The 27,789-nt window shown below is 38.1% G+C and overlaps 2 protein-coding genes across 2 annotated transcripts in view; both read right to left on the reverse strand.

The window, feature by feature from the left end:
• LOC102181365 (tripartite motif-containing protein 64) lies at positions 1,866 to 11,062 on the reverse strand. Its single transcript, XM_018043531.1, has 6 exons — positions 10,541 to 11,062; positions 9,948 to 10,043; positions 8,644 to 8,887; positions 8,340 to 8,347; positions 6,393 to 6,492; positions 1,866 to 2,441 (listed from the first exon to the last, which is right to left on the reverse strand). Exons 1-6 carry the CDS (start codon positions 10,949 to 10,951, stop codon positions 1,948 to 1,950), a joined length of 1,353 nt encoding a protein of 450 aa, XP_017899020.1. The 5' UTR covers positions 10,952 to 11,062; the 3' UTR covers positions 1,866 to 1,947.
• The window catches only part of FOLH1B (folate hydrolase 1B), a 72,429-nt gene continuing 62,934 nt past the window's right edge, over positions 18,295 to 27,789 (reverse strand). The window contains exons 16-19 of the mRNA XM_018043532.1: positions 26,760 to 27,024; positions 26,411 to 26,492; positions 21,861 to 21,953; positions 18,295 to 19,887 (exon numbers count right to left, since the gene is read on the reverse strand). Coding sequence (XP_017899021.1) covers positions 19,698 to 19,887; positions 21,861 to 21,953; positions 26,411 to 26,492; positions 26,760 to 27,024 — 630 coding nt within the window. The 3' untranslated portion in view covers positions 18,295 to 19,697. The remainder of the gene's footprint in view (positions 19,888 to 21,860; positions 21,954 to 26,410; positions 26,493 to 26,759; positions 27,025 to 27,789) is intronic.

Here is a 27,789-nt window from a genome sequence, read left to right on the forward strand (position 1 = left end):
CTCCTCCCTCCTCCCTCCCCATCCCATCCCTCAAGGTCATCCCAGTGTGCTGGCCCTGAGCACCCTGCCTCATGCATCAAACCTGGACTGGTGCTCTATATCACATATGGTAATATACATGTTTCAATGCCATTCTTTCAAATCATCCCACCCTTGCCTTCTCCCACAGAGTCCAAAAGTCTGTTCTTTATCTTTGTGTCTCTTTCACAGTCTTGCATATAGGGTCATCGTTATCATCTTTCTAAATTCTGTATATATGCCTTAATATACTGTATTGGTGTTTTTCTTTCTGACTTAGTTCACTCTGTATAATAGGCTCCAGTTTCATCCACCTCATTAGAACTGTTTTTTTTAAATAGCTGAGTAATATTCCATTGTGTATATGTACCACAACTGTTTTATCTGCTCATCTGCTGATGGACACCTAGGTTGCTTCCATGTCCTAGCTATCGTAAACAGTACTGCAGTGAACATCAGTGTACACGTGCCTCTTTCAGTTCTGGTTTCCTTGGTGTTTATGCCCAGCAGTGGGATTGCTGAGTCATATGGCAGTTTTATTTGGATTCCAGTGACTTCTAAGGGCACTTTTTCACCATATCATCACAAAAGAAGATAGGATTACACCACTGAACAGCATTTTCTAACCTGTGCTCAAATGGTCTTTTCTAATTACTGTGTTACTCAGTGAAGCCCATTTATTTTCCTTACTAAATGTGAAGTGTTGAGCTTAGTCTATTACTTTAGCTACATTTTAGAAAACCTTATCAGTGGTGGAATAATACTTGTTTATATGAATTCCTTAATTCAGGCATTTTTCATTGATCCACCTAATGCTTGTATTCTATATGCTGCATTGGGTAGTAAAAACATAAAAGATAAATATATAACATAATAGACATAAAATGCTAGGGATGATGTCAACAAAAGAGAGGAAATTGATTTACAGATTTACAAAAAATTCAATTATTTTGAGGTTTAAAATATCGACTGTATAATTCTATTTTAGGACATCTATTGTGGATCAGTAGATAAGAATCTGCCCTGCAATGCAGGTGAAGGTGGGTTCAACACTTGGTCAGGGAACTAGGATCCCACTTGCCCCAGAGCAACTAAACCTGCATGCTGCAGCTACTGACCTTGCCTGCTCTGGAGCTCACATGCCACAACTAAGACCCAGTGCAGCCAAACAAATAAGTAAAGTATTTTGGAGCTTCCCTCATAGCTCAGTTGGTAAAAAATCTGCCTGGCATGCAGGAGACCCGGGTTTGAATCCTGGATTGGGAAGATCCCCTGGAGAAGGATATGGCAACCCACTCCAGTATTCCTGCCTGGGGAATCCCATGGACAGAGGAGCCTGGCGGGCTACAGTCCATGGAGTCACAAAAGAGTCAAACATGACTTAGTGGCTAAACCACCACAAAAGGTAAATATCGTCTCTTCTTTCTTGGAAATTTCCATTAAGTACTAAAATTATCTACTAATTTGAGGAAAGTTTGCTCAGTGTTATGATGAGATGGTATATGCTTAGAGAGTTTGTAAACATTAATGGGCATTGGAAATTTGGGGGGTGATTGATATGTTCTGGAATTAGATATTTCTGGTTTCACACATTTTTATATATTTCTAGAAGACATTGAATCATGTGGTTTAAATGCAGTGATCTTTATGGTATATAATTTTTAGTTTAATAGAATTGTTACTTAAAAAGGAAGAAAGGCAATAGATTATATTCTATTAAATATTCCATAAAAATTTTATTAAAAGAAAATTTGTTTAACAAATTAATGCATAGAGCATGGTTATGCCATTTTGTAAACACACAATCATTATATTACATTAAGTAACAATGTGCTTGGACAGTCAGGTATCCTGTGTCCTCACATGAGGTTAAGGACAGCAATATCCCCAGAGAAGTATTTTCAATAAATGGTCCCAGAAGTGGGCAACTCATGGAGACCTAAGGCAAAGAAAAGGCTTCAGAGGGGAGGAGAAGGGGGAAGGAAGGAAACTATATATGAGGGAACTCCTGAAAACATCATAGAAGCTCACAGCTCCATTGTCATAATCCAGAAACACGCCAATCCTACCCAGAGGCCTTTTCACATACTGAACTGAGGGTCGAGCGTTGGTGAAGAGACTATAATGATCGTTCACATTCATAGAAAAGAGAAGAAATGCTTCTTCAGAATCAATGCTGATAGTGGTATCACTTGTCAAGATGTTTTTACAGACTCCCAGAATCCAGTTGGAGGACTGCGTCACATCTGCCTCCCAGTAATGCCTCCCGGAGGTGAAGGCCCGAGCTCCCCAGGCCACAAAACTCTCCCTACCCCGGGGCTGTCTGGACATGCCATGGTCATCATCTCCAAACATCAGACTTGTATTATCCTCAGAAAGGCTCACATTATGAAAGGTCATTTTTTGACGCAGAACGTTATCCACTGCAGAGAGAACAAAAATCAGGTCAGCAACTGAAATTTCCATGTCATGAGAGATAGAATCTCTCAACTCAATAAATTCTTTCATTTTCCTTCTTCCAAGGAAACAAAAAACAAAGAGCAGATGAAGTTCAGACTGGTTTTCTGTGAAGAATAATTATTATTAGTATCTAGAGCATATAGAAACATCTCAAATCAATTAGCAAAAGGAAAAAAAGACAGATATATGGAGAACCGTGTGAAATCTGATTTAATGTCAGTCTCTTGATACTTCACCTCAGGACTAACCTAAACATTCTTTTTTCTTTTGTTTAGAAATCGTTTCTTATTTCATTTGTCTTTAATAGCATGAAAAATGTGGATGACATGTTACTATCATATGGACATTTTGGGGTTTTATTCTGCACCAATTATTTTCAGAGGCCTAAAATTTTATGAAAAGGCATAAATGAATAATTTGGGACCTTCTAAAACTATGTTCTGAACTCATTCTATGAGGCCACCATCACTCTAATACCAAAACCTGACAAAGATGTCACACAAAAAGAAAACTACATGCCAATATCACTGATGAACATAGATGCAAAAATCCTTAACTAAATTCTAGCAATCAGAATCCAGCAACACATTAAAAACATCATACATCATGACCAAGTGGGCTTTATCCCAGGGATTCAAGGATTCTTCAATATCCACAAGTCAATCAATGTAATACACCACATTAACAAATTGAAAAATAAAAGCCATATGATTATCTCAATAGATGCAGAGAAAGTCTTTGACAAAATTCAACATCCATATGATAAAAACTCTCCAGCAAGCAGGAATAGAAGGAACACACCTCAATATAATAAAAGCTATATATGACACCCCCCCAGCAAACATTATCCTCAATGGTGAAAAATTGAAAGCATTTCCCCTAACAGGAACAAGACAAGGGTGCCCACTCTTACAACTACTACTAAACATAGTTTTGGAAGTTTTGGCCACAGCAATCAGAGCAGAAAAAGAAATAAAAGGAATTCAGATTGGAAACGATGAAGTAAAACTCTCACTGTTTGCAGATGACATGATCGTCTACATAGAAAACTTCTACATAGAAAACTCAAAAGACTCCACCAGAAAATTACTAGAGCTAATCAATGAATATAGTAAAGTTACAGGATATAAAATCAACACACAGAAATCTCTTGCATTCCTATACTTTAATAATGAGAAAATAGAAAGAGAAATTAAGGAAACAATTCCATTCACCATTGGAACGAAAAAAATAAAATACTTAGGAATATATCTACCTAAAGAAACTAAGATTTCCCTGGTGGCTTAGAGGTTAAAGCGTCTGCCTCCAATGCGGGAGGCCTGGGTTTGATCCCTGGGTTGGGAAGATCCCCTGGAGAAGGAAATGGCAATCCACCCCAGTATTCTTGCCTGGAGAATCCCATGGATGGAGAAGCCTAGTAGGTTACAGTCCACGGGGTCGCAAAGAGTCGGACACGACTGAGCGACTTCACCTTACCTTACCTAAAGAAACTAAAGACCTACATATAGAAAACTATAAGACACTGGTGAAAGAAATCAAAGAGGACACAAATAGATGGAGAAATATACCATGATCATGGATTGGAAGAATCAATATAGTGAAAGAAAGCATACTAGCCAAAGCAATCTACAGATTCAATGCAATCCCTATCAAGCTACTAATAAACTAGAACAAATAATTTCACAATTTGTATGGAAATACAAAAAAAAAAAAAAACCTCTAATAGCCAAAGCAATCTTGAGAAAGAAGAATGGAACTGGAGGAATCAACCTGCCTGACTTCAGGCTCTACTACAAAGCCACAGTCATCAAGACAGTATGGTACTGGCACAAAGACAGACATATAGATCAATGGAACAAAACGGAAAGCCCAGAGATAAATCCATGCACCTATGGACACCTTATCTTTGACAAAGGAGGCAAGAATATACAATGGATTAAAGACAATCTGTTTAACAAGTGGTGCTGGGAAAACTGGTCAACCACTTGTAAAAGAATGAAACTAGAACACTTTCTAACACCATACACAAAAATAAACTCTAAATGGATTAAAGACTAAATGTAAGACCAGAAACAATAAAACTCGTAAAGGAGAACATAGGCAAAACACTCTCCGACATAAATCACAGCAGGATCCTCTATGACCCACCTCCCAGAATACTGGAAATAAAAGCAAAAATAAACAAATGGGACCTAATTAAAATTAAAGGCTTCTGCACAATGAAGGAAACTATAAGCAAGGTGAAAAGATAGCCTTCGGAATGGGAGAAAATAATGGCAAATGAAGCAACTGACAAACAACTAATCTCAAAAATATACAAGCAACTCCCGCAGCTCAATTCCAGAAAAATAAATGACCCAATCAAAAACTGGGCCAAAGAACTAAAGAGACATTCTCCAAAGAAGACATACAGATGGCTAACAAACACATGAAGAGATGCTCAACATCACTCATTATCACAGAAATACAAATCAAAACCACAATGAGGTACCATTTCACACCAGTCAGAATGGCTGCGATCCAAAAGTCTACAAGCAATAAATGCTGGAGAGGGTGTGGAGAAAAGGGAACCCTCTTACACTGTTGGTGGGAATGCAAACTAGTACAGCCACTATGGAGAACAGTGTGGAGATTCCTTAAAAAACTGGAAATAGAACTGCCAAATGACACAGCAATCCCACTTCTGGGCACATACACCGAGGGAACCAGAATTGAAAGAGACATGTGTACCTCAATGTTCATCACAGCACTGTTTATAATATCTAGGACATGGAAGCAACCTAGATGTCCATCAGCAGATTAATGGATAAGAAAGCTGTGGCACATATACACAATGGAGTATTACTCAATCATTAAAAAGAATATATTTGAATAAGTTCTAATGAGGTGGATGAAACTGGAGCCTATTATACAGAATGAGTAAGCCAGAAAGAAAAACACTAATACAGTATAATAAAGCATATATATGGAATTTAGAAGGATGGTAATGATAATCCTGTACGTGAGACAGCAAAAGAGACACAGATGTTTAGAACAGTCTTTCGGACTCTGTGGGAGAGGGTGAGGGTGGGATGATTTGGAGAATGGCATTGAAACATGTATATTATCATATGTGAAATGAATCGCCAGTCCAGGTTTGATGCATGATACAGGATGCTCAGGGCTGGTGCACTGGGATGTCCCTGAGGGATGGTATGGGGAAGGAGGTGGGAGGGGGGTTCAGGATGAGGAACACTTGTACACCCGTGGCAGATTCATGTCAATGTATGGCAAAACCAATACAATATAGTAAAGTAAAAATAAATAAATAAAATATTATTTTATAAATAACAAATAAAATAAAATATTTTTTAAAAAATTAAAAAAAATAAATAAAAGTACGTCTGGCTAACCATGTTCACATATCCTTCAGCTGTTTTGAGATTGATCCAACAGCAATACAATTATTCTACTTAAGCCATTTTAGTCTTTCTTGTCGATTTTTTTTCTGATAACAAATATTCTTTTACAATGCAGTTTTTTATAAAGGCGGTTATAACATAGAGCATATTAGAACCCAGCAAGGACATATTTAACTTTCAAGAGTGAAATAACTGAGTAAGCAAAATATTGATTGATATTTTGATTGACTGATCTTCACAAAACTAAATTCTATTTCTTTATAATCACATGATCAACCTGGTTGCTCTTTTCTTGCTGTCTATGACATAAACATATGTCTGGCTTTAAATCATCAGTAAACTCTAGGTTGCAAAGCTCAATGGCGATTGTATTAATATAGGCAGAAAATATGTAGCAACTTTGTAAAGTTATGTACTAACTTAATGTCAGAAAATGTAAAATAACAGAAGAAAGTTCCTTCCTAGGAAGCTCTCATGAAATGCAGTCCTGATCACCACAGGGCTGACCCTCACCTCTGAAGCTGTTCAGCGTGTCTAGGATTCCAGTGACAGGCCAGCAAGTGAGCTCTGGGTTCACTGACTGAGGTTGCTGCATCTCTACCGAGTCAGTCCTGTAACAAATGACATCAATATATGTCAAGGCCAAAGGGTAATCATATGAATATTTAAAAAAAAAATTTTTATTCCAGGATATATTGTCAGAATTCTCTTATTTTTTGGTTAATTGCATATGTATTATATTCTACACACTTGGGAATATAAAAATGTTACTATATTCTTTTCTAAATGTAAGTTATATCAAATTGCAACTTCTGCATTCTTCCAAGACATGATTTCCGTTTTCAAATCATTGAACTTCATTCCCTCCCTCTATTCCATCTCAGGTAATGCAAAGATCCTGGGCAGTTTACAGAGACCAAAAAATTCAGGAAATTCCTTTGAGACTTGAGATAGCAAGTAGTTATCAAGGATACATTCTATTAATACAAGGAAGAGTTCACTGAGTGAGACACCTTTGTTCTTGTCAGCCCAGAAAGGGAATCCAATTTAAGCCTGGCTTCCCTGGTCCTGGAAGCCTAATATCCCAGAGTACACCAGGAAGCCCTCCCTCTGAGGTCCTGCTTACAAGAGGGCTTGCTGTGATGAAACAGGCTAAGTCACTGCTACTGCTAGGAACAAAATCATAGCCCTTTTTTCCATTCTTAGAGAATCTCCCTCTTTACTCTCTTATCCAGCTCACTATGGTAGGTGCTTCCTTTTTGACAGCTTAGAAAATTCCCTTCACTAAAGTTTATTGTGAGCTTCCCAGATGGTGTTAGTGGTAAAGAACCCCCCTGCCAATGTAGGAGACATGAAACACGGGTTTGGTCCCTGGGTCAAGAAGATCCTCTGGAGTAGGGCATGCCAACTTACTCCAGTATTCTTGCCTGGAAAATTCCATGGAGCCTGGAGGGTTTCAATCCATGGGGTCACAAAGAGCCAGATACGGCTTAGTGCATATATGTCAATTCCATATTCTCAAACTATCACACTCAAACCATTCCTCCACTCTGGTTCTGAATGGAAAATGCTTAGAAAAAACTTTCAGAAAGTTCCAAAAGGTAAAACCTGAAAATGCCAAATAACAATGAACTATTTACATGTCATTTAAATTGCATTTATCTATTAGGTGTTGCCTTGAGAATCCCATGGACAGAGGAGCCTGGTGGACTTCAGTCCATAGGGTCAAAAAGAGTCAGACAGGACTGAAGCAACTTAGCACACACAAACATACACACATAAGTAGTCTACAAATGACTTAAAGTGTATGGGAACATGCTTATAAGATATCTGCAAATATTATGCATTTTCAATAAGAGATTTTTCATTTTGGAATTTAGATATTCAGGAGGAGCTGAAAGCAATTTCCAATGGTACCAAGAAAGAAATGTGTAACACACTTAATCAAACAGAGAAAGTTGATCAGAATTAAAAATCATTAATTTATACTCACATCTCTAATACATTTCCCAAGGCCTGCAATGGAAAAAAAAAAAAAAGATGTTAATCATGAGAGTTCTGTCCTTTTACATTTTCTGTACTGTTCCTGATTGTTCAATAAGGTATTGTCTTTCTAATTTTCTTCTAAGGAACAATCAGAAGCCATGTTAATAACAGAGCTTAAAGTAAAACATGATGGGCTTCCTCAGGGCACATTAAGGAAGGAAGGAGGCCAGGAAGAGTGTGTTAAATGATGCAGCCACATCTAGGATCCCAGTGTCACTCATTGCCCATGCTACTCCCAAGGAGCAATTTCACCATCTATGATAACAATTAAAGCAAAACAGGGAACCATGTAAGACAAACTCTAGAGTGCCTTGAAACTAATGACCAATTCTGACAATCTTGCTTAGAAAATGGGGAAAACCTCAGTGTCTGCACTAAGTTTGGGATAACAGCCAAGCGACAAAGGTTTAGGATAACATCTACTGAGATTTATTCCAAGAAGTTAACTTGACCCCTGGTCACAAAATATTGCTGATTTTGGATCATCTGTCTGAATAGTACTCTGGATCAAACTGAACATATCTGGCCCTATGTTAGCTAGAAAAAGGGCAAAAATCTTCCTAAGATTACCAGGATATGATGAAATAGGAGATTAGACAAATACAATAATGGGGGTCAGGGAGCACCATCCCTTGGCTGAGAGTAACAGTATATGCAGGGACCATTTCAGTGTCACAGCAGCTCGTCTAGAAGAGTGTCTCTCTCTCTGAGGACGGACCCTCCTTTCTCACCTGGAGCAGCTCCATGTCCGGCTTGCGGCACAACTCACTCAGCTCTCTATACGTTTCTTTCAGACTTTCTCTCTGTTGAGTCATTCTGAACACACTCTCCTTGAGTTGGTGACAAATCTCATTTGCTTCTTGCTCCAGGGCCTCCAGGTGCAGTTGCTCCTCCCCCTGGAGCATTGGATGCATCCTCTGATATTCAAGTTTGATCATCTCTTTCCTTAAGGCCACAAACTTCTGATGGGATAGTGGATTCAAAGCATTGATTAGGTTCACATTTAAAAGAAAATCTCAAATATTATTTCCTAAATATTATCAAAAAAGCTCTTGAAAAATTTTTGCCTCACACATCAAAAGGTCTTGAATATTTGTTGGTCCTTCCTATCCATCCTTTCTCTTAGTGCTTAGTCTCCGCCTGTGTATAAATCAAGCTATCTGAGGGGTCCCAGGCTCTCTTCCTAGGAGAATTCTTCAGGGTTCTTCAGTCCAGTCCGTCAGTTGTGTCCAACTCTTTGCCACCCCATGGACTGCAGCACGCCAGGCCTCCCTGTCCACCACCAACTCCCAGAACTTGCTCAAACTCATGTCCATTGAATCAGTGATTTCATCCAACTGTCTCATCCTCTGTCGTCCCCTTCTCCTCCAGCTCTCAATCTTTCCCAGCATCAGGGTCTTTTCCAATAAGTCAGTTCTTCCCATCAGGTGGTCAAACCATTGGAGTTTCAGTTTCAGCTTCAGTCCTTCCAATGAATATTCAGGACTGATTTCTTTTAGGATGGATGGGTTGGATCTCCTTGCAGTCCAAGGGGCTCTCAAGAGTCTTCTCCAAAACATCAGGGTTCTTACTCTATCAATTATTTCCTTTCTAACCTGAATGTTGTTTTTCTCTTTTTTTTTTTCTTCCCCTGATTTTTCCAAGTATTCTTCTATGAGGCAAATCCCACTTAGTAAAATTTTTAAAATATGCTCTATTTTCCCTCTAGGTACTACTCTCCTCTCCTTCTCAGTCACACTGAGTGCAATATTGTCTTATACTTCACATCTGAGAACATTCATTCAAACCTTCAAAACTTGCCCTAGGCATACTTTTCATGTTTTGGTTCTCCAACACACCAGTATTCTTCAAACTAGAATGCATTGGCCTGTTCTAAATGTGATTACTGATAGGTCATTTGAAAACAATACTTTTCCAAGAAAGAGACCAATATCCTTTAAGGGGAACATATAGTGACCTAAACATCTAAGCTAGCATTCTATCCATATCTATACAAATAATTAGGAACATTTTTATTCTTACCTTAAATGAACGAGCCTTTTTAGCTTCCTGATTCAGAATGAGTCGCATTTTTTCTCTCATTCCCCATAAATAATCCATTCTATTCAGAAGTTTCTCCTGAAAAATATCCATGAGATTTAGCGATATGGAAGATGATATCATAAGTTTTATCCCTTTATTCATGAGCAAAGGCAGTTGTTGGTAACACAGAAATCTTGAGTTAGAGTACTGTGGTCCAGTTTTCCCACATGAATCTAATTTGACTGGAACATTTCAGTGTCACAGAAGAGCATACTAGAGAATTGGGGGAACTTTACAGATGATGAAATCCATTTCCTAAGAAACTGCCACTCAGACTCTAATACAGCGTGAGTAAGAAAACCTCAGGCTCCCATCAGAAGCCTGTGGCCCTGGTGCCACCCACCCCGGGATGCTGCATTTCCACACGTGTGGACAATTGGGCAACAACATTGAAAGGACACATTATATGTGAGGATACACATTCAGAACTCCCACCTCCACTCTCTCCACCCCCATCACCATCACAGCATCCTCATCTTCCTCTCTGACTTAGGAGCCTCTAGATCCCAAACTGCTCGAGAGGCGTTACCTACCCGGGTCTCCTCAGCAGCCCTGGGTATTGGCCTGTGGCTGTGAGCTGCGTGCTCGGGGCGTTCAGAGCAGGGCCCACAGAGCAGGGTCTGGTCAGCCTCACAGAAGAGGCCTTTGGCTTCCTGGTGTGTCACACAGATCTGCTCCTCAGAGCTGTGGTCGTGGTCAGCTCTGGCCTGTCTGGCAAGGGAAGCCAGCCTCTTGAGGGCAATGTTGGTTTGGAAATCAGGCCTCTCTGATAGTCCCCTGCACTCAGGGCAGCTCCTTGGAGTCTGGCCTTCTTCCCAGCAAAGGCTCAGACAGGGACGGCAGAAGCTGTGCCCACAGTCTATGGTGACGGGGTCCAGGAAGCAGTTCATGCAGATGGAGCAGGTGAGTTCCCTCTGGAAGGCTTCCAGTGTGTCTGAATCCATGTTTCTGAAAATGAAAGAGAGAAATATAGAGTATAAGAGAGAGAAAGTCTTTCTTCTGCCCTGATCAGGGGAAATAAAGTCTTTGGACCAAGTCTTGTCTTGAACTCCTAATTAATTTCCATATTTACTTACCCCCCAATACAAATCTAGAAATGTTGAATACAGAGAGGTTGGGATCATGGTTTGATACAAATGATGAAATTAGATAGAGAGCCCCTAACATCTTTTTTTGTATAAAATAAACCATGATCTCAGTCATACCTAAATTACATGGAAAAGCTAAAGATTAGATCAGAGGGTAAATGTTACGATGATTCCGGAGTTACTTTTATTAGCTGATTGGTGTAGAAGTACATATGTATTCTCAGTCTGTCTCTATCTTTCTCAACAGCTCTTCATGACTCACTGACTAGATCCTGAGCCTGCACACACTTTATCTCTATGCTGATGTTCTCTTTTGCTTTGAAGTATCATATGTGCTTTTTTTTTTTTAAAGACAAGCAAAATTGTTTGCAAAGAATTTAAACTTAATATAATCAATGCTGGCTTTAATTTTGAAGTTCCAAAACTATAAACATTTCAGTGTTTGCTTCCAACTTAAATAGTAAAACTCCTTCCTTTAAGACAAAAAGAAATTTAAAAAATATGTTATTTCTAGTTCAGGAAAACTATTTTTCCTGGAATCAGTTTAGATCATCAGAGTTGGTCATATTTTGAACTAGTGAACATTCAAGCTACAACAATAATCACTAAAAATTAATCAACTGGTTTTTAAAACATAAGAAAAATGTTTGAATGTACACAAGGTTTCCTGTCTACACTAGAAATTCCAGAGTTGTAGTTAATGGAAGCAATTTAATATCCTCTTCGTTTCTAATATTTCTCTCTTTGACAAATGCCACTTCTTGGGAATCCCTTTTGGTTGATTGGATCCACTCTGAAAACTGCAATTCCAGACTGCAAACTAATGGCTTTAAAAAAGTAACAATTATGACCTTTACAAGAAGGTATTCTGATTAATTTCACCCATTTAACTCATGCTCTTCTTTGTAAAGACTATGAAATGTATACATCATTTTGAACATTTTAGGAGTTCTACAGATTTTATAAATACTCATGTCTTTAGGAATGTCTTTTAAGACCCAAACACATCTAATGACCTAAAAGGTAATGGAAAATATAAATTTTAGATTAAATAACTTAATTTAATATTACAGATAAAATATCTGCCACAGATATTCTCAATATTGGTGTCATCTTCCAAACCTAAGAAAACTACTTGCTTGCTTGAACAAGAGCCAATCTAATCTTTAATTAAATTCAATATTTAATTAAAACAAATATTTAAATGGAAAATATTTGGATAAGGGAAAGTGAGCATGAAGATGTAATTTCAGTTATCACACATTGTGACTAAGTATTTGGTTTAACTACACGATTCTTGTTATCTTCCCTGTCTTTGAGAAGTTGAATGTAACAGGCTACTTCTTTCCAAGGCTGAAAATTTAGCTCTGGTCAAAAGAGACAGAAAGTAAACCCTTGCTTAATTGAACAATAACATCAGGTTTAAGATGTCTTTGGAAAAATTATGAGCAGTGATGTGCACAGTTATATTTATAGGCAAAAATTATTGACAGGGCCATTACAGACTTCTGATCAATGACTACAAAATGTTCAGTAGTATAGAACCTAACACCATGGACTAAAATGTCCATCAAATAAGGACACAGTTTGATGAAGAGGAAATACAGTAAGCTCAGTCGCTTCAGTCATGTCTGACTCTGTGCGACCCCATAGATGGCAGCCCACGAGTCTCCCCCGTCCCTGGGATTCTCTAGGCAAGAACACTGGAGTGGGTTGCCATTTCCTTCTCCAGTGCATGAAAGTGAAAAGTCAAAGTGAAGTCGCTCAGCCGTGTCTGACTTGTAGCAATCCCATGGACTGCAGCCCAGCAGGCTCCTCCATTCATGGGATTTTCCAGGCAAGAGTACTGGAGTCGGGTGCCATTGCCTTCTCCGTTAGAATGGCCTAGAAACTGGCAAAAAATTAATTATGAATATAATCACTTCTATACTGATAACATTAATGATCATGACAATATGAAAATAATAGGAGAACCTAATAAGTGTTGCTTACTATTTCTAGGCATTGGATTAGCTCCTGTTATATAGGTTAACTATTTTAATTTTCTGAACAATGCTAACCAGTTTTCTTTTACCCCCAATCTGTAAGGAAGTGACTTGACATAGAGTGAGTAAAATAAGCAATTTGTCTACAAATCTCACATGGAATAAATGCTTGATTCAGTGATCACATAGAGATATTACTGTTGAAATTAAAAACAATCTTTTGTGTCCACAATAACCATTACAGCTTACTTAAGTGAACATAGCAGAATCATTGTACCTTCATCAAACTCACCTTTGGGTTCTGTTAATGAAAATTTCCAATCTTATTCAGTAAGTAACTCTGTTAAATTCAGGACAGAGTTTAGGTGCTCACCTCCTTGTGGCAGAAACTCAAAAGTATCCACAGACCAGCCAACTCCAAACACAACAGCTCTGACGTCTGAAGAAAAAGAGCTTGGATCTTTGCTGGATGCTTTATATATGCTCTGAGGACCACACCCATTTCTTAACAAGCTATAGAGTTATGAGCCCTATAGAAAGGTATAGGTGCACATGATTAGATTTGGAAAAGTTGATTGATTAGATTTTGGATGTGATTGATTGAAGTCAAACCTTTGAAACCTACTTAATCCAATCCCCATGATCCAAGCTCTAGTAAAATGTAATGACATTACTTTACACTTGTAATCCATGAAGTTGTTGTTTGGAAAATAAATGAACTCCCCAAATATGAATTTCATCTCTCCATTTAATGAACTATATTATAGCCCTAATTGCATTGACTCATCACTCACTAGATTTATTCATCTGTCTGAGTTTGCCTGCGTTCCTTCGGTGACAATTCTTCAGAAAGTGGAATCCTTCGCATTCCATTTTTCAACCCCCAAGTTCCTCAATAACACCACTGCTTTGGTCCTTACAACCTTTCACTCTTTGCTGACGACTATTCTCAACCTCATCTGAACTAAAATTCTCTCAAATTTCATTCTTTTCATTCAGTCCTCAATGAAATTCTTTCCTCTAAGATTTGAGTTTTTTTGTTTGTTTCGTATGTGTGTGTTTGGTTACACACTATTGCCTTTTCTCTGTCCATAACTGCACACACAATAGGTGTTAATGACTGCTTTCTAAAACTGTCCCTTTACTTCCCTCTGCATATGATTTCATTCCCACTCATTCAAGAATAGAAACATTGATACTATGTTGCCAAATTAGTGATTACATCATAGTTGTATACTATATGATTGACTAAAAAAGTCCTAGACAATTTGAGGAAGAAATATGATATTGACGGTTACGTATGGGCAGCTATCTTTTAAGGTTTTCTTTATTTTTTTACAGTGTTTTCATTCTAGCCTTCAAAAACATTTTCTTACTTTAACCCAAGATGGGTCATAGTGCTTCACTCAAGAAAGGAGAATAGACATGAAAATTTATTCACTTTAAAATTTTTATTGAAATATCATTGATTTACAATGTTTAGTATGAGGTATACAGCAAAGTGAATCATTTACACATATACATATAGCCACTTTTTAAAAGAAAATTTTCCCATATATATCAATACAGAGTAATGAGTAGAGTTCCCTGTGTGATACAGTGGGCCCTTATTTATTATCTATTCTATATATTATAATGGATGTAAGTCAATCTCTCAATTCTTCTGCCCCTTCTTATAAATTGCTCATCATAAATTTGTTTTCTACATGTGTATCTCTTTTTTAAATAACTTCATTTGTACCATTTTCTTAAGATTCCACATATAAGTAATGTCATATGATATTTTTCCTTTTTTTTTTGCTGACTTCTTTTCTTCCTTGTCCTGACAATATCCAGGTCCATCCATGCTGCTGCAAATGGCATTTTGTTCTTTTTTATGGCTGAGTAATATTACATTGTATATATGTATGACATCGACATCATCTTTACCCATTCATGAAAAGGCAAAAATATATAACACTGAAAAATGAACCCTTCAGGTCAATAGGTGTCCAATATGCTACTGGAGAGGAGTGGAGAAGGACCTCCAGAACGAATGAAGAGGCTGAGTCAAAATGGAAATGAAGCCCAGTTGTGGATGTGTCTGGTGGTAAAAGTAAAGTCCTATGCTGTAAAGAACAATACTGCAGACAAACCTGGAATGTTAGGTCCACGAATCAAGGTACGCTGGAAGTGGTCAAACCGGAGATAGCAAAAGTGAACACTGACATTTTAGGAATCAGTGAACTAAAAGGGACTGGAATGGGCAAATTTAATTCAGACGACCATTACATCTACTATGGTAGGTAAGAATCTCTTAGAAGAAATGGGGTAGCCATCATAGTCAACAGAAAAAGGCAGGATTTGGATGCAGTCTCAAAAATGACAGAATGATCTGTTTGTTTCCAAGGCAAACCATTCAACAGCATGGTAATCCAAGTCTATGCCCCAGCCACTAATGCTGAAGATGAGGCTGAATGGTTCTATGATGACCTACAAGACCTTCTAGAACTAACACACACAAAAAAGATGTCCTTCTCATCATAGGGGACTGGAATGCAAAAGTAGGAAGTCAAGAGACACCTGGAGTAACAGTTAAGTCTAGCCTTGGAGTACAAAATGAAGCAGGGGAAAGGGTAACAGAGTTTTGCCAAGATAACACACTGGTCTTCCACCATCTTCCAACAATACAAGAGATGACTCTACATGTGGACATCACCAGATGGTCAATACCAAAATCAGATTGATTATATTCTTTGCAGCTAAAGATGGAGAAGCTCTATACAGTCAGCAAAAACAAGACTGGAGCTGACTGTGGCTAAGATCATGAACTCCTTATGGCCAAATTCAGACTTAAATTGAAGAAAGTAGGGGAAATCACTAGGCCAGTCAGGTATGACGTAAATCAAATCCTTCATGATTATACAGTGGAAGTGACAAATAGATTCAGGGATTAGATCTGATACAGATCTAACGGAAGAGTTGAAACATAAAGAAGGCTGAATGCTGAAGAATTGATGCTTTTGAACTGTGGTACTGGAGAAGACTCTTCAGAGTCCCTTAGCAGCAAGGAGATCAAACCAGTCCATCCTAAAGGATATCAACCCTGAATATTCATTGGAGGGACTGATGCTGAAGCTGAAGGTCCAGTATTTTGGTCACCTGATGCAAAGAGCTGACTCATTAGCAAATACCTTGATGCTGGAGGCAGGAGAAGGAGGCAACAGAAGAGGAGATGTTTGGATGGCATTACCAAGTCAATGGACATGAGTCTGAGCAAACTCCGACAGATAGTAAAGGACAGGCTGTTGTCCATGGGGTCACAAAGAGTCAGACACAACTGAGTAACTGAACAAAAATCCTTAATATTATTCAATTAAAATACTGTATCAGTTGTTTTTCTTTTTTTAATTTGTGCAGTTGTATAACAAATACATAGTGGAGACTGCCGTCGTGGTGCAGTGGAAGAATCAACCTTCCAATGCAGGGGACACAGGTTGATGGGTCCTGGAAGATTCCACATGTCTCAGAGTGACTAAAGCCCATATACCACAACTACTAAGCCCAAGGTCTAGAACCTAGGAGCCACAACTACTAAGCACGCGTGCTGCAACTACTGACCATATGCCTAGAGCTTGTGTTCTGAAACAAGAGAAGTCACAGCAATGAGTAGCCTGTGCACCACAATGCAGAGTAGCCCCTGCTGCTGCTGCTGCTGCTGCTAAGTCGCTTCAGTCATGTCTGACTCTGTGCGACCCCATAGACGGCAGCCCACCAGGCTTCCCTGTCCCTGGAATTCTCCAGGCAAGAACACTGGAGTGGGTTGCCATTTCCTTCTCCAGTGCATGAAAGTGAAAAGTGAAAGTGAAGTCACTCAGTCGTGTCCGACTCTTTGCGACCCCATGGACTGCAGCCTACCAGGCTCCTCCATCCATGGGATTTTCCAGGCAAAAGTACTGGAGTGGGGTGCCATTGCCTTCTCCAGAGTAGCCCCTACTTGCCACAAATAGAGAGAAGCCCATGCAGCAATGAAGACTCAGCACAACCAAAAATAGGTAAGTAAAATTAGGAAAAAAAAATTTTTTAAGAAATGCATAGTAGGAGGAAAATAGATGTTGAGTGCCAAAAAGAATAAACTGTCATTGCTGGGACTTGAATGTGTTCAGAATCTTTGCATATCTTCTCCATACTTTGCTCTTTATCTCAGGTAGCCAGACACTACAGCCTGAGATTCCAAAACTTTTACACAACTTGGTTTCCAGCAGGCTCTGGAACAACATTAGAGGGTAAGAGAAAGAGAGAAGTCGCTGTTATTTCTTCTCTTCCTCTCCACCTCAGGCACCATCTGCTTCATGGCTTCAGCCTGGAACTGACTCTGACTCTGACTCTAAGGATAATTAATATCATTACCACCCTATTTCCACAGCCTAGTTTGGTGATGGCTTTCTTGCTGATGCTAATCTCTGGGTGGTTCCACTATCTCTTGTTTCTATTGTCCCCTCTTATTTCACCAGTATAACCAATCCCTTGCATTACATTCCCTCTTTTTTAAATGCCCAGAATTTTTTTGAGCTTTACCGATCCATTTTGCATTTCATATTTTAAAGCCTCAAGACCACAAGTTAAAATATGAATCATGGACTTTGCTGGTGGTCCAGTGGTTAAGAATCCACCTTCCAACCAGAGGACCCTTAGTTGGGAAACTAAGATCCCACATTTCACAAAACAACTAAGACTCAATGCAGCCAGTAAATAAAATTTTTTAAAATGTTAATCGGTTCCAGGAAACAAATTATCCTTTATGAAATGAAGTAAATGTAACGTAAGAGAAGTAATCTCTTCTAAAATGGACTAAGTATGCCCTATTTGTGCTTCTCAGAGGAGAGCATAATCTTTTGCCTCTTTTTTGTTCCAGAGGTTTTTTTGTTTGTTTTAATTTTTATTTTTACTTTATTTTACTTTACAATACTGTATTGGTTTTGCCATGCATTGACATGAATCCACCACAGGTGTACATGAGTTCCCAAACATGAACCCCCCTCCACCTCCCATCCCATATCATCCCTCTGGATCATCCCCGTGCACCAGCCCCAAGCATCCCGTATCCTGCATCAAACATAGACTGGCGATTCGTTTCTTACATGCTAGTATACATGTTTCAGTGCCATTCTCCCAAATCATCCCACCCTCTCCCTCTCCCTCAGAGTCCAAAAGTCCGCTCTACACATCTGTGTCTCTTTTGCTGGCTCGCATACAGGGTCATCATTAGCATCTTTCTAAATTCCATATGTATGGGTTAGTATACTCTATTGGTGTTTTTCTTTCTGGCTTCCTTCACTCTGCATAATCGGCTCCAGTTTTGATTTACATATCACTCAGAGCAGTTCCTGGTGGCTTCCTGATGGTTCAGACTGTAAACAATCAGTCTGCAATGCAGGAGACCCAGATTCAATCCCTGGGTCAGGAAGATTCCCTGGAGAAGGAAATGGCAACCCACTCCAGTATTCTTGCCTGGAAAAATCCCATGGATGGAGGCACCTGGCTAGCCCATGGACTAGCAGAGTTTAGCGGACTGAGCAACTAACAGTTTCACTTTTCAGCGCTGTCAATCAGCAAGTTTAAATATTTGTTTAAACTAGCTAGAGAAGGGAATGGCACCCCACTCCAGTTCTCTTGCCTGGAAAATCCCATGGACGGAGGAGCCTGGTAGGCTACAGTCCATGGGGTCACAAAGAGTTGGGCACCACTGAGCAACTTCACTTTCACTTTCAACTAGCTAAAATTTATTTAAAAGTACATCTATAAATTAAACATGTTAAAGATATATGAAGTATTGCATTTCACTACCTGTGTTCCCTATTGATTCAACTCAGTTATCCAGTTTATATGAAACACTTATCTTTGCCTTTCAGGTATGGTGGGTGAACCAAACAAGATAGTCAGCCTTGTCCCCCAGAAAACATACCACATAGTTGTGTGTGAGTCGCTTCGGTCATGTCCTTCTCTGAGACCCCATGGACTGTAACCTGCCAGGCTTCTCTGTCCAGGGGATTCTCCAGGCAAGAATACTGGAGTGGATTGCTGTACCCTGCTCCAGGGTATCCTCCTGACCCAGGGATTGAACCTACATCTCTTATGTCCCCTGCATTAGCAGGCAACATTTACCTTCAGGGTGACTAGACCAGAGCTGCCCAACTACTGATCGAATACAGCAATCCTCTCAGCCCTGGGAGGCCAGGCAGACCCAGATCCCGGGCTGGCCGAAGCCCTGTGGATTTTCCCCTGTGTTCTGTAACAAACTGATGCTTTCTTCATGTGCAGTGACAGGAACAGATCTGGAAGTGTTGAAGGAGACATGATTCTCTGATAATGCCACCTAAGTGTATTAAAATTTTAGGCACTTCTTACTTTCATCATTTAGTTCAACTTCAGAATAACTTTCTATAATTTTAGAAGAAAAATATCCATCTTTCTTACTGATCTATAAGAAGAAAAGAAACACCAAGGTAGATGTGTGTATCTATCTATACCTATGTATATATATGTACACAACTTTACCTTTCAGTTTATCAATACATCCAACATGATTCTTTCTGATACATCATACCAACTCAGTATGTGTTTTACGAAGAAATTCCTTAGGCGACTTCTCTCAGAGTCCCTGCTGCAGCCTGCACTGTGAAGGCTGCAATAGAAATCTGTCTTTTCACTTCTTCCCAGGCCTTGGATGGGTCCACTCTGTTTTCAATATCAAAGAGAGCGTCGTAGATCCCAGGGAATGACTCCCCCATGTACTTGTTGTGGCTGCTTGGAGCATAGATGACATGCCTGTTAATAGAAATAGTTTGCTATCAGTTGCTCAAATTACATACACAAGGGAAAAAGCAAGGGCGCTCTACAATTCATGGATTGTGTAACTCTAATTGCCACTTGTCAACTAGACTTCCAAGTTCAATCTCCAAAGACTATGAAGTATGTGGTAATTAACTATATTTTGACTTTAGACAATGACCTAAAGTGGCTCAGAGCGACAAAAATGATGACAATGATAGCAATAGCAGCTTGTCACCTACTATGTATCACACTTAGCATTAAATTATTAACCTATAATTTTTCTAAAGGGTTTCCCTGGTGGCTCAGTGGGTAAAGAATCCACCTGCAATGCAGGAGACTGCCTGCAACACAGCAGCCCTGGGTTTGATCCCTGGGTTGGGAAGATCCCCTGGAGAAGGAAATGGCAACCCACTCCAGTATTCTTGCCTGGGAAATGCCACTGACAGAGGAGCCTGGCAGGCTACAGTCCACGGGGTCACAAAAGTTAGACATGACTTAGTGAGTAAACCACCATAAGTTTCCTAATTCTTGAAAATAAAGTCTACAAAATTGATATTAGCATCTTAAAGAGGAGGAAATTGAGGTCTGGGAGATGAACTGATGAATCTCAGTGTATATTGTAAAGAAGTGATGACTTCAAAATACCATTCTATCTTCTGAAATGCAGAATAATAGGGTCTCATTTGTGACCTAGCCAATCAGTTATTGTATGGACTTCCCTGGCGGCTCAGAGGTCAAGAATCCGCCTGCCATTTCAGGATATGTGGGTTCAATCCCTGGGTTGGGAAGATCCCTTGGAGGAGGGCATGGCAACCCACTCCATGTTCTTGCCTGGAAAATCTGTGGACAGAGGAGACTATGGGGCTGCAAAGAGCTGGACACGACTTAATGACTAACAACAGTAACGACAACCTGTCACTGTGTTTTTCTCCTACTTAAAAAGGAAGTCGTGCTGCAATACGAGCACCGACCGAGAATCAATAAAAAACAGTTCTGTAACATTCAACATGACCTCGGCAGAGGCTGCTGTTTTACTGAAGGAGCTAGTGAAAGTGAAAGTGAAAGCAAAGGTCATTCAGCTTGTCCAACTCTTTGCAACCCCATGGACTATGTAGTCCATGGGATTCTTCAGGCCAGAATACTGGGGTGGGTACCCTTTCCCTTCTCCAGGGGATCTTCTTCCAGCTGAGTCACAAGAGAAACCCAAGAATACTGGAGTGAGTAGCCTAGCCCTCCTCCAGCGGATCTTCCCAACCCAGGGATTAAACCGGTCTCTTGAATTGCAGGCAGATTCTTTACCAACTGAGCTATGAGGGAAGTGCATATAATAACCTTGGAAGAGAAGGACAAGTTCCACAGTAAAAAGACAAAAAAGGAAAGGGGCACAGTGCTGCCGCCAGGGGGAGACCATTCACTCTGTTTGGATGACACCCTTAGTCTCAATTCCAATTCTTCACAAATAATCCCTGCACATAAACATGGGATCATTTCTGGCTGGTCAATGATCCAATTCTTTCTGAATTCTTAGTAAGATCAACCTGGGGACAGTTGATGGTTATCAGAAATAATTAATGATTATCAAAAATTAGGGGAAAAATCTATCAACATTAAGACAGTAAATAAGTATATATTTATTATGCCTTATGTATATGCATAAATACACATTTAAAAGAAAATAAAAAGGGGCTAAAGTTTATGTATACCAAAGGGGAGATTTTTATTTTCTACTTCTGACTTCCTCAGTCTTCTAAATTTCCTACAATGAGCATACACTCTTTTATATATGGAAACAATCAAAAAAGATAATAAAAACCTGTAGTAATCATTTTATATAAATAAATAATATTTATCATTTACTACATATGTTTTGGAATTTTTTGTTTGCAAGAAATTAAATACATTTTTGCCACAATGCAAATAATAAAAAAAAATTTTATTAAAATGAAGAGCCATATTTTTATCCTTACCTATAGAAAGGCCTGTCTGGTAATCCTAAAGGATCAGTAAATGCTCGTTCCAAAAACATCAGTTGATCATTCATAATTCTTAATAATATTGGGCTAGAAAAGGAAAGGCATAAGCTGCAGCGTCACAAAAACAGGTGCACTACCCAGCAAACTAAACATTCAAAGCAAATCTAAACACAGCTAATTTTAAATTCCTATAACACGCAAATTAAGAACAGTAGCATGCATAGTTATATTTCTTTAAATCCCATAAAGTTAATATTCTGCTGAGGCTTATAATTAGGTCAGAAAGAAAGAAAGAAATATCATATATTTAATCCATATCTGAGGAAACTAGAGAAATGGTACAGATGAACATATCTGCAGGGCAGTAATAGAGAGTGCAGGGAATGAAGTGTGGACACAGGGGCCTGGGCAGGAAGGCATGGATGAACTGGGAGATCAGGATTGACATATATACACTACCATGGATAAAACAGACAGCTATTGGGAACAGCTACAAAGCACAGAAAGTTCAGTTCAGCGCTCTCTGCTGACCCAGATGGGTGGGACGGGAGCCAGGTTGAGAGGGAAGTCCAAGAGGGAGGGGATATATGTATACATATAGCTGATTCATTTCTTTGTACAGCAGAAACTAACACAACATAAAATTGTAAAGCAACTATACCCCCAATTTAAAACACAAACCAAAAAAAACCACTAAAAATGTTCAATGTGCCAATGGAAAAAATTATAGTAATTTTTATTTACACTGAAATAACTAACTATAAACCTAGGTATTCAAATAATAGGCAAGACTTTTTCATTTTAAGTATCCTAATAATCTGTTCATAAGTCATTTAAATATTGAAATGGATTAGTATATTAATATTTAGTAGGGTGCCTAGAGAATTATATTTACCAAATGATGGCTAATAATATTTTATTGTTTTTAAAGACAAACCTACATGAACACAGGGATGTTGCTTATTTTGTCCTTTCAACGATATTTGAATGACTGTTAGGTATCAGACTCTTCCTGCTTACAGAGTTCACATTTCAAAGTGTGCAGGAGAGTGTTACTGTAATAAAAATGCCTCAATATACCTGAAAATTTACCAGCAATCCTGGAGTAGGGCAGCAATATGTTGTTAAATTCAATGTATTGTCATAATTTAATTAACTAATTAAAAATAATCACTACTATAAGGAATCAAATTACTTTATATAAAAATGAATTATCTCTAGCTTTGTTATATCTTAGTTTTAATAAGAAAACTATGTGACCATTACTATTCTGAATGTTTATAAAATATATTCCTTTTAATCATCTAAGCAATCCTTCAAGCTATGCACGAACAGCAGCCCCATTCTATAGATGAGATACTCAGATTCAGTAGAGAAATAACTTGCCCAAGTTCACATCTAGAAAGTTTTAGAGTGAAATAGGAGCTCAGTGGGCTTCCCAGGTGGTACTAGTGGTAAAGAACCCACCTACTGATGCTGGAGATGTAAGAGACATGGGTTCTATCCCTGGGTCAGGAAGAGTCCCTAGAGGAGGGCGTAGCAACCCACTCCAATATTCTTGCCTGGAGAATCCCTATGGACAGGGGAGCCTGGTGGGCTACAGTTCATGGAGTCACACAGAGTTGGACCCGACTTAAGCGACCCAGCAGTAGCAGCAGTAGGAGGTCAGTATTATTCCTTCAACTGCAGTATGTCAACAAAAGGCAAATTGAATAATTAAAGGCCACAGAATTTGGATATGAGCTATTTTCAACATTCATTTATTTAGCATCAATAACTCAGGTTAAGTGATAGTATAAAGGTAAACCGTGGGCACAGACTTTACCTGTGAACAGTCCACATTAACTAATAAAGAGGAAAATTGAATGAACCGTAATTTCAATAAGGTATCACAAGTTTCTGGACCAAATTCATAAAGCATTGCTAAGAACACAGAAACTCATGTGAATATACACACACACACCCCATTCGGATGTTCCTTGTTCAACACAGTAAGTCACTTGAGTCGTGTCTTACTCCGTGAGACCCTATGGACTGTAGCCTGCCAAGCTCTTCTGTCCATGGGATTTTCCAGGCAAGAATACTGGAGTAGGTTGCCACTTCCTACTCTAGGGGATCTTCCTGACCCAGGGTTCGAACCTGAGTCTCCTGCGTCTCCTGTCTCCTGCGTTGGCAGGCAGATTCTTTACCACTAGCGCCACTTTGCAGGTTTCAAACTAAAACATCCCTGGGAGATAAATGCTCAGAGCACCAGACTTATGTAAACAGGATCTATTTCCACCAGAAGTATGCTGGCCTCCCTACAGAGACTGGAGGAGGCTAGGTCTTGAGGCTGAAAACTATGTGACCATAAAGGTACCAAGAAGTCAACACTGTTTTCTTCAATGGGTTAAGACATTGATTGGAGAAAAGCAGGATTCAAGAAGTGTCTCTTTCACAGATTTCAAAGTTTGTTTGAGAAATTCTACATCCACCTTAATTTATTTTAGCCAGCACTTACTCTTATTATGTACAAACCACAGCTCCAGGTGTTTCAGGGTATGCATACATAATATAGAGATACAAATTGTACTTTAACTATCACCTAGAGATAGTAAGACAAATCCAGAAATACTCAAGGAAGTGAAAGCCCAGTGTGCTAGACTACCATACTATGCCATCAGGCAGTTCCCCCACAAGGAAGAAACATCATTTATTTAATGACAGAAAATCAGCTTTATAGACTGGAGTGGGTTGCCACTTCCTACTCCAGGGGATCTTCCCGACTATACAGTGTTTGACATTACTCTAAAATTTATTTATCATTGGTTATTTTTACTTAGATAAAAATTTGAAAAGAATTATAAAGTATAAGGGAAAAAATCTTCACATTCACCTAAGGATAACACGATTATTATACTAATTGCTTTTTTGTAATATTTTCTGTGTATTCAATAAAACAGTGTATATGAACAATTTTATGACTTTTGTTTGCTTAACATATTATTATATCTTAATAAACTTCTTTTATAATTATCAATTTTAATGTTTACAAAATGTTTAAATTGGTGGACATCCGATTGTTTAGTAATTTCTATCCTCATAGGTATTAAGGCTGCTTTATTTGATATTATAATTTGATTTTTTCTGTGAAAAGCCATTTCATTCTTTCAAACTTGAGACCCTTTCCTGAAGGAAAAAATTTCAAGATATAGAAATACTACGGCAGAGTGTAAGAACACGGTCATTGCTCTAGAAATTGTAATAATATATATTTATGTTTTTTAATAGCTTAAAGCAATAGCAATTTCAATGCTATCAGAAAAAATAAAGCCCAACAGCATCAGCTTCAGTGTGCTGCCTGTAGCAATTTGCACAAACAAATTTTAAATTGCTACTCACTTGATATGAAAATAATACATTTTCATTTGTGGTTTTAGAATTACTAGTAAATTTGAATTTTTTTCTATTTCTGTATAAATGATATGTTATTTTTTAATTCTCTTGTCTAGTGTAAATATTTTCCACTTTGTCTTTTGGATTCTCTAATCAGTTTTCAAAAACAAATTTCTTATAATATCTGTATTACCCCCATTCATATTTTCTGGGTATTTATTACCCACCATCCAAACTTCCCAGTCTTTTATTTTTGATTTGGATTATTAATTTTCATATTATTAACCATTTAAATATTCTCAAATCTGACTGCATTATCATTCCTAAACTTTGAATCTCATTTCTAAGATATTTCTATTTTTATTAAAAAATTCTTCTATACCTGTTGTTTATCTTTGCATAGAATGTGAAGTGAGACTTTGGATTCACTTTTTTTTTTTTTACCAATTCCTGAAAGAGCTTATACAATATTATTATTATTGAATACTTTTCTCATTTGATTTTAATGTATCCTTCATTACAAATACTTCCTTATATATCACTGGTCTAACTTTTGATCTGTCTGCACTCTCTCTTTCCATGTATTCCTGCATCAGTCCCCAAGGATTTGATATTTGTATCATCATTATGTATTTAATTGATATTCACTCTCAAAATTCTACTTTATGGAAAAAAAATAATGGCTTTATCTTATTTGCTATTCTGGATATAGAGAATTTTTCCAGGTGGCAGTGTAGATTATGAGGTGTTTGTGGGAGTAATGACATTAAGAAGAGGGAAGAAGAAGGTGTGTTTTGGGAAAAGAAGTGTTTGGTTGAAATATGATGTACAGATGTTGAAACAACAACAACAACAAAAAAAAACAAGAAAATTATGGGGACATATAGTGAAAGACCCTTCAACGTTAAGGTGGAAATTTTGTTACTACTACTCAGTTCATAGTAATGGAGGCACCAGCATTCTCAACAGCACATATGTAACCTGAATGTCAAAAATATATCTTTAAGAGATATGGCAGCCCTTATAGGGTGTGTTAGAATAGAAAGAAAGCAGAAGAACACTTTCCAAAGATAGTTCAACAATAAGACATCAACTAGTATTTCTTTTTTATTCTATACAGTGGATGCATAGCACATCTATCTGTCTCCCTGTATATATGCAGAACATACTTGTTTTTATCCAAGTCTTGCAGTCTCTCACTGAAATTGGAAGCAATCTCTGTAAAATTCTTCACTGCAGAAAAGAGTGAATCTAAAAGAGAAATTAGAACCTAATGAAACGGCATTGCTCTATAGTTTAAACAAGGGGAACCATACAGGAAGCTGTTCCCTTTTGCATTTAACAAGGTAATTATATTTTGTATATTGCAAGATAGGCATCAGTGAGACAGAGGAAACATTTATATGCATAAAATATTTGATCATGTGGAATAGCAATAAATAATAAATGGACCTAAGGTAAGTCATTACATTTTAGAGATTACAGATTGAGAGTTTTGAAAGAGGAAAGGTAGCGTACCAAATGACACACTGTATGTTTTCATTTCTTGTGGATGCTTCATTGAAATATTGTAGATTTTATCAGCATACTTTCTTAAAACAACAGCATAATCTCGACAGTCGAAGGGCAGCACTATGGAATTGGCTATCTCGAAGATGATTCCACCTCGAACCTGGGCCACAGCGAGGTGATACTTAAATGCTGGATCGTAAAATTTTTCCACTAATTCATACGTTTCATAGATACTATGATACAGTGGATAGCTACTGAATGTGCTTCTTTCCTACAAAAAATAAAAAAAATCCAAAATGTATCCCTTGTAAGATAACTTATATAAAATGCATAGTATCACAGTTACTGTTAGTAAGACTGTTTTTGTCAGTAATGAATAAAGGAAGTATCTAAGTACTTCAATAAGCCACTTACTAAATGTTTATTATTATATTATTAAAACCTGCCCTAGGTTTTCACTAGTAAAAAAGTATGTGTATATAATATAAACAATACTGTAAAAATGATCTTGGAAGAAACCTAACATTCTTGCCTTTAAGAAAACAGGAGATGTAAAAATCTTCCTCAAATAAAGACAAGATAATGCTGCATTTGTTTGAAAATAATTTAAGAAGACAGAGAATTGTTAGAGGCAAGAAAATAAGCATAACATATCATATACAGCAATGGTGCAAATTGTTTCCTGACTGAAATTTCATGAATGAGTAATTTTCTGACAAGCAGTGTGCTGATGAGTGAGAGTCTAAACAGTGAGGGTTCAGTAGTAGATCCGAAATCTCACTAAAGAGAGAAGCAACGCTCAGACGGTTGTAAGAACACAAGAACACACACAAAAGGCAAGAGGGAACTACTTTTCAAATTCTGAGTTGCTGATTTATGCCTTTTGCCCACTTTTTAAAGATGCTTGCCTTTTTTTTTTAACTGATATAATAGAACACTTTATATAGAGGTGTATTGAGAGTGGGACTCTGGAATTAGCCTGCCAGAGTCTGAATCCAGGCTTCAGAACTTATTACCCTAAATAACTCTGGCCATT

The sequence above is a fragment of the Capra hircus genome, chromosome 29 (assembly GCF_001704415.2).
Source record: "Capra hircus breed San Clemente chromosome 29, ASM170441v1, whole genome shotgun sequence".
NCBI classification, from domain to species: Eukaryota; Metazoa; Chordata; class Mammalia; order Artiodactyla; family Bovidae; genus Capra; species Capra hircus.

Excerpts from the sequence above, each read along its gene's own strand:
- LOC102181365 (XM_018043531.1), bottom strand. The coding sequence starts at position 10,951 with ATGGATTCAGACACACTGGAAGCCTTCCAGAGGGAACTCACCTGCTCC. Across the intron at positions 8,888-9,947 it reads AAAAGGCTCGTTCATTTAAG|AAGTTTGTGGCCTTAAGGAA; the intron begins GTAAGAATAAAA and ends CTATCCCATCAG. Across the intron at positions 2,442-6,392 it reads CACGCTGAACAGCTTCAGAG|TGGATAACGTTCTGCGTCAA; the intron begins GTGAGGGTCAGC and ends TTCTCTCTGCAG.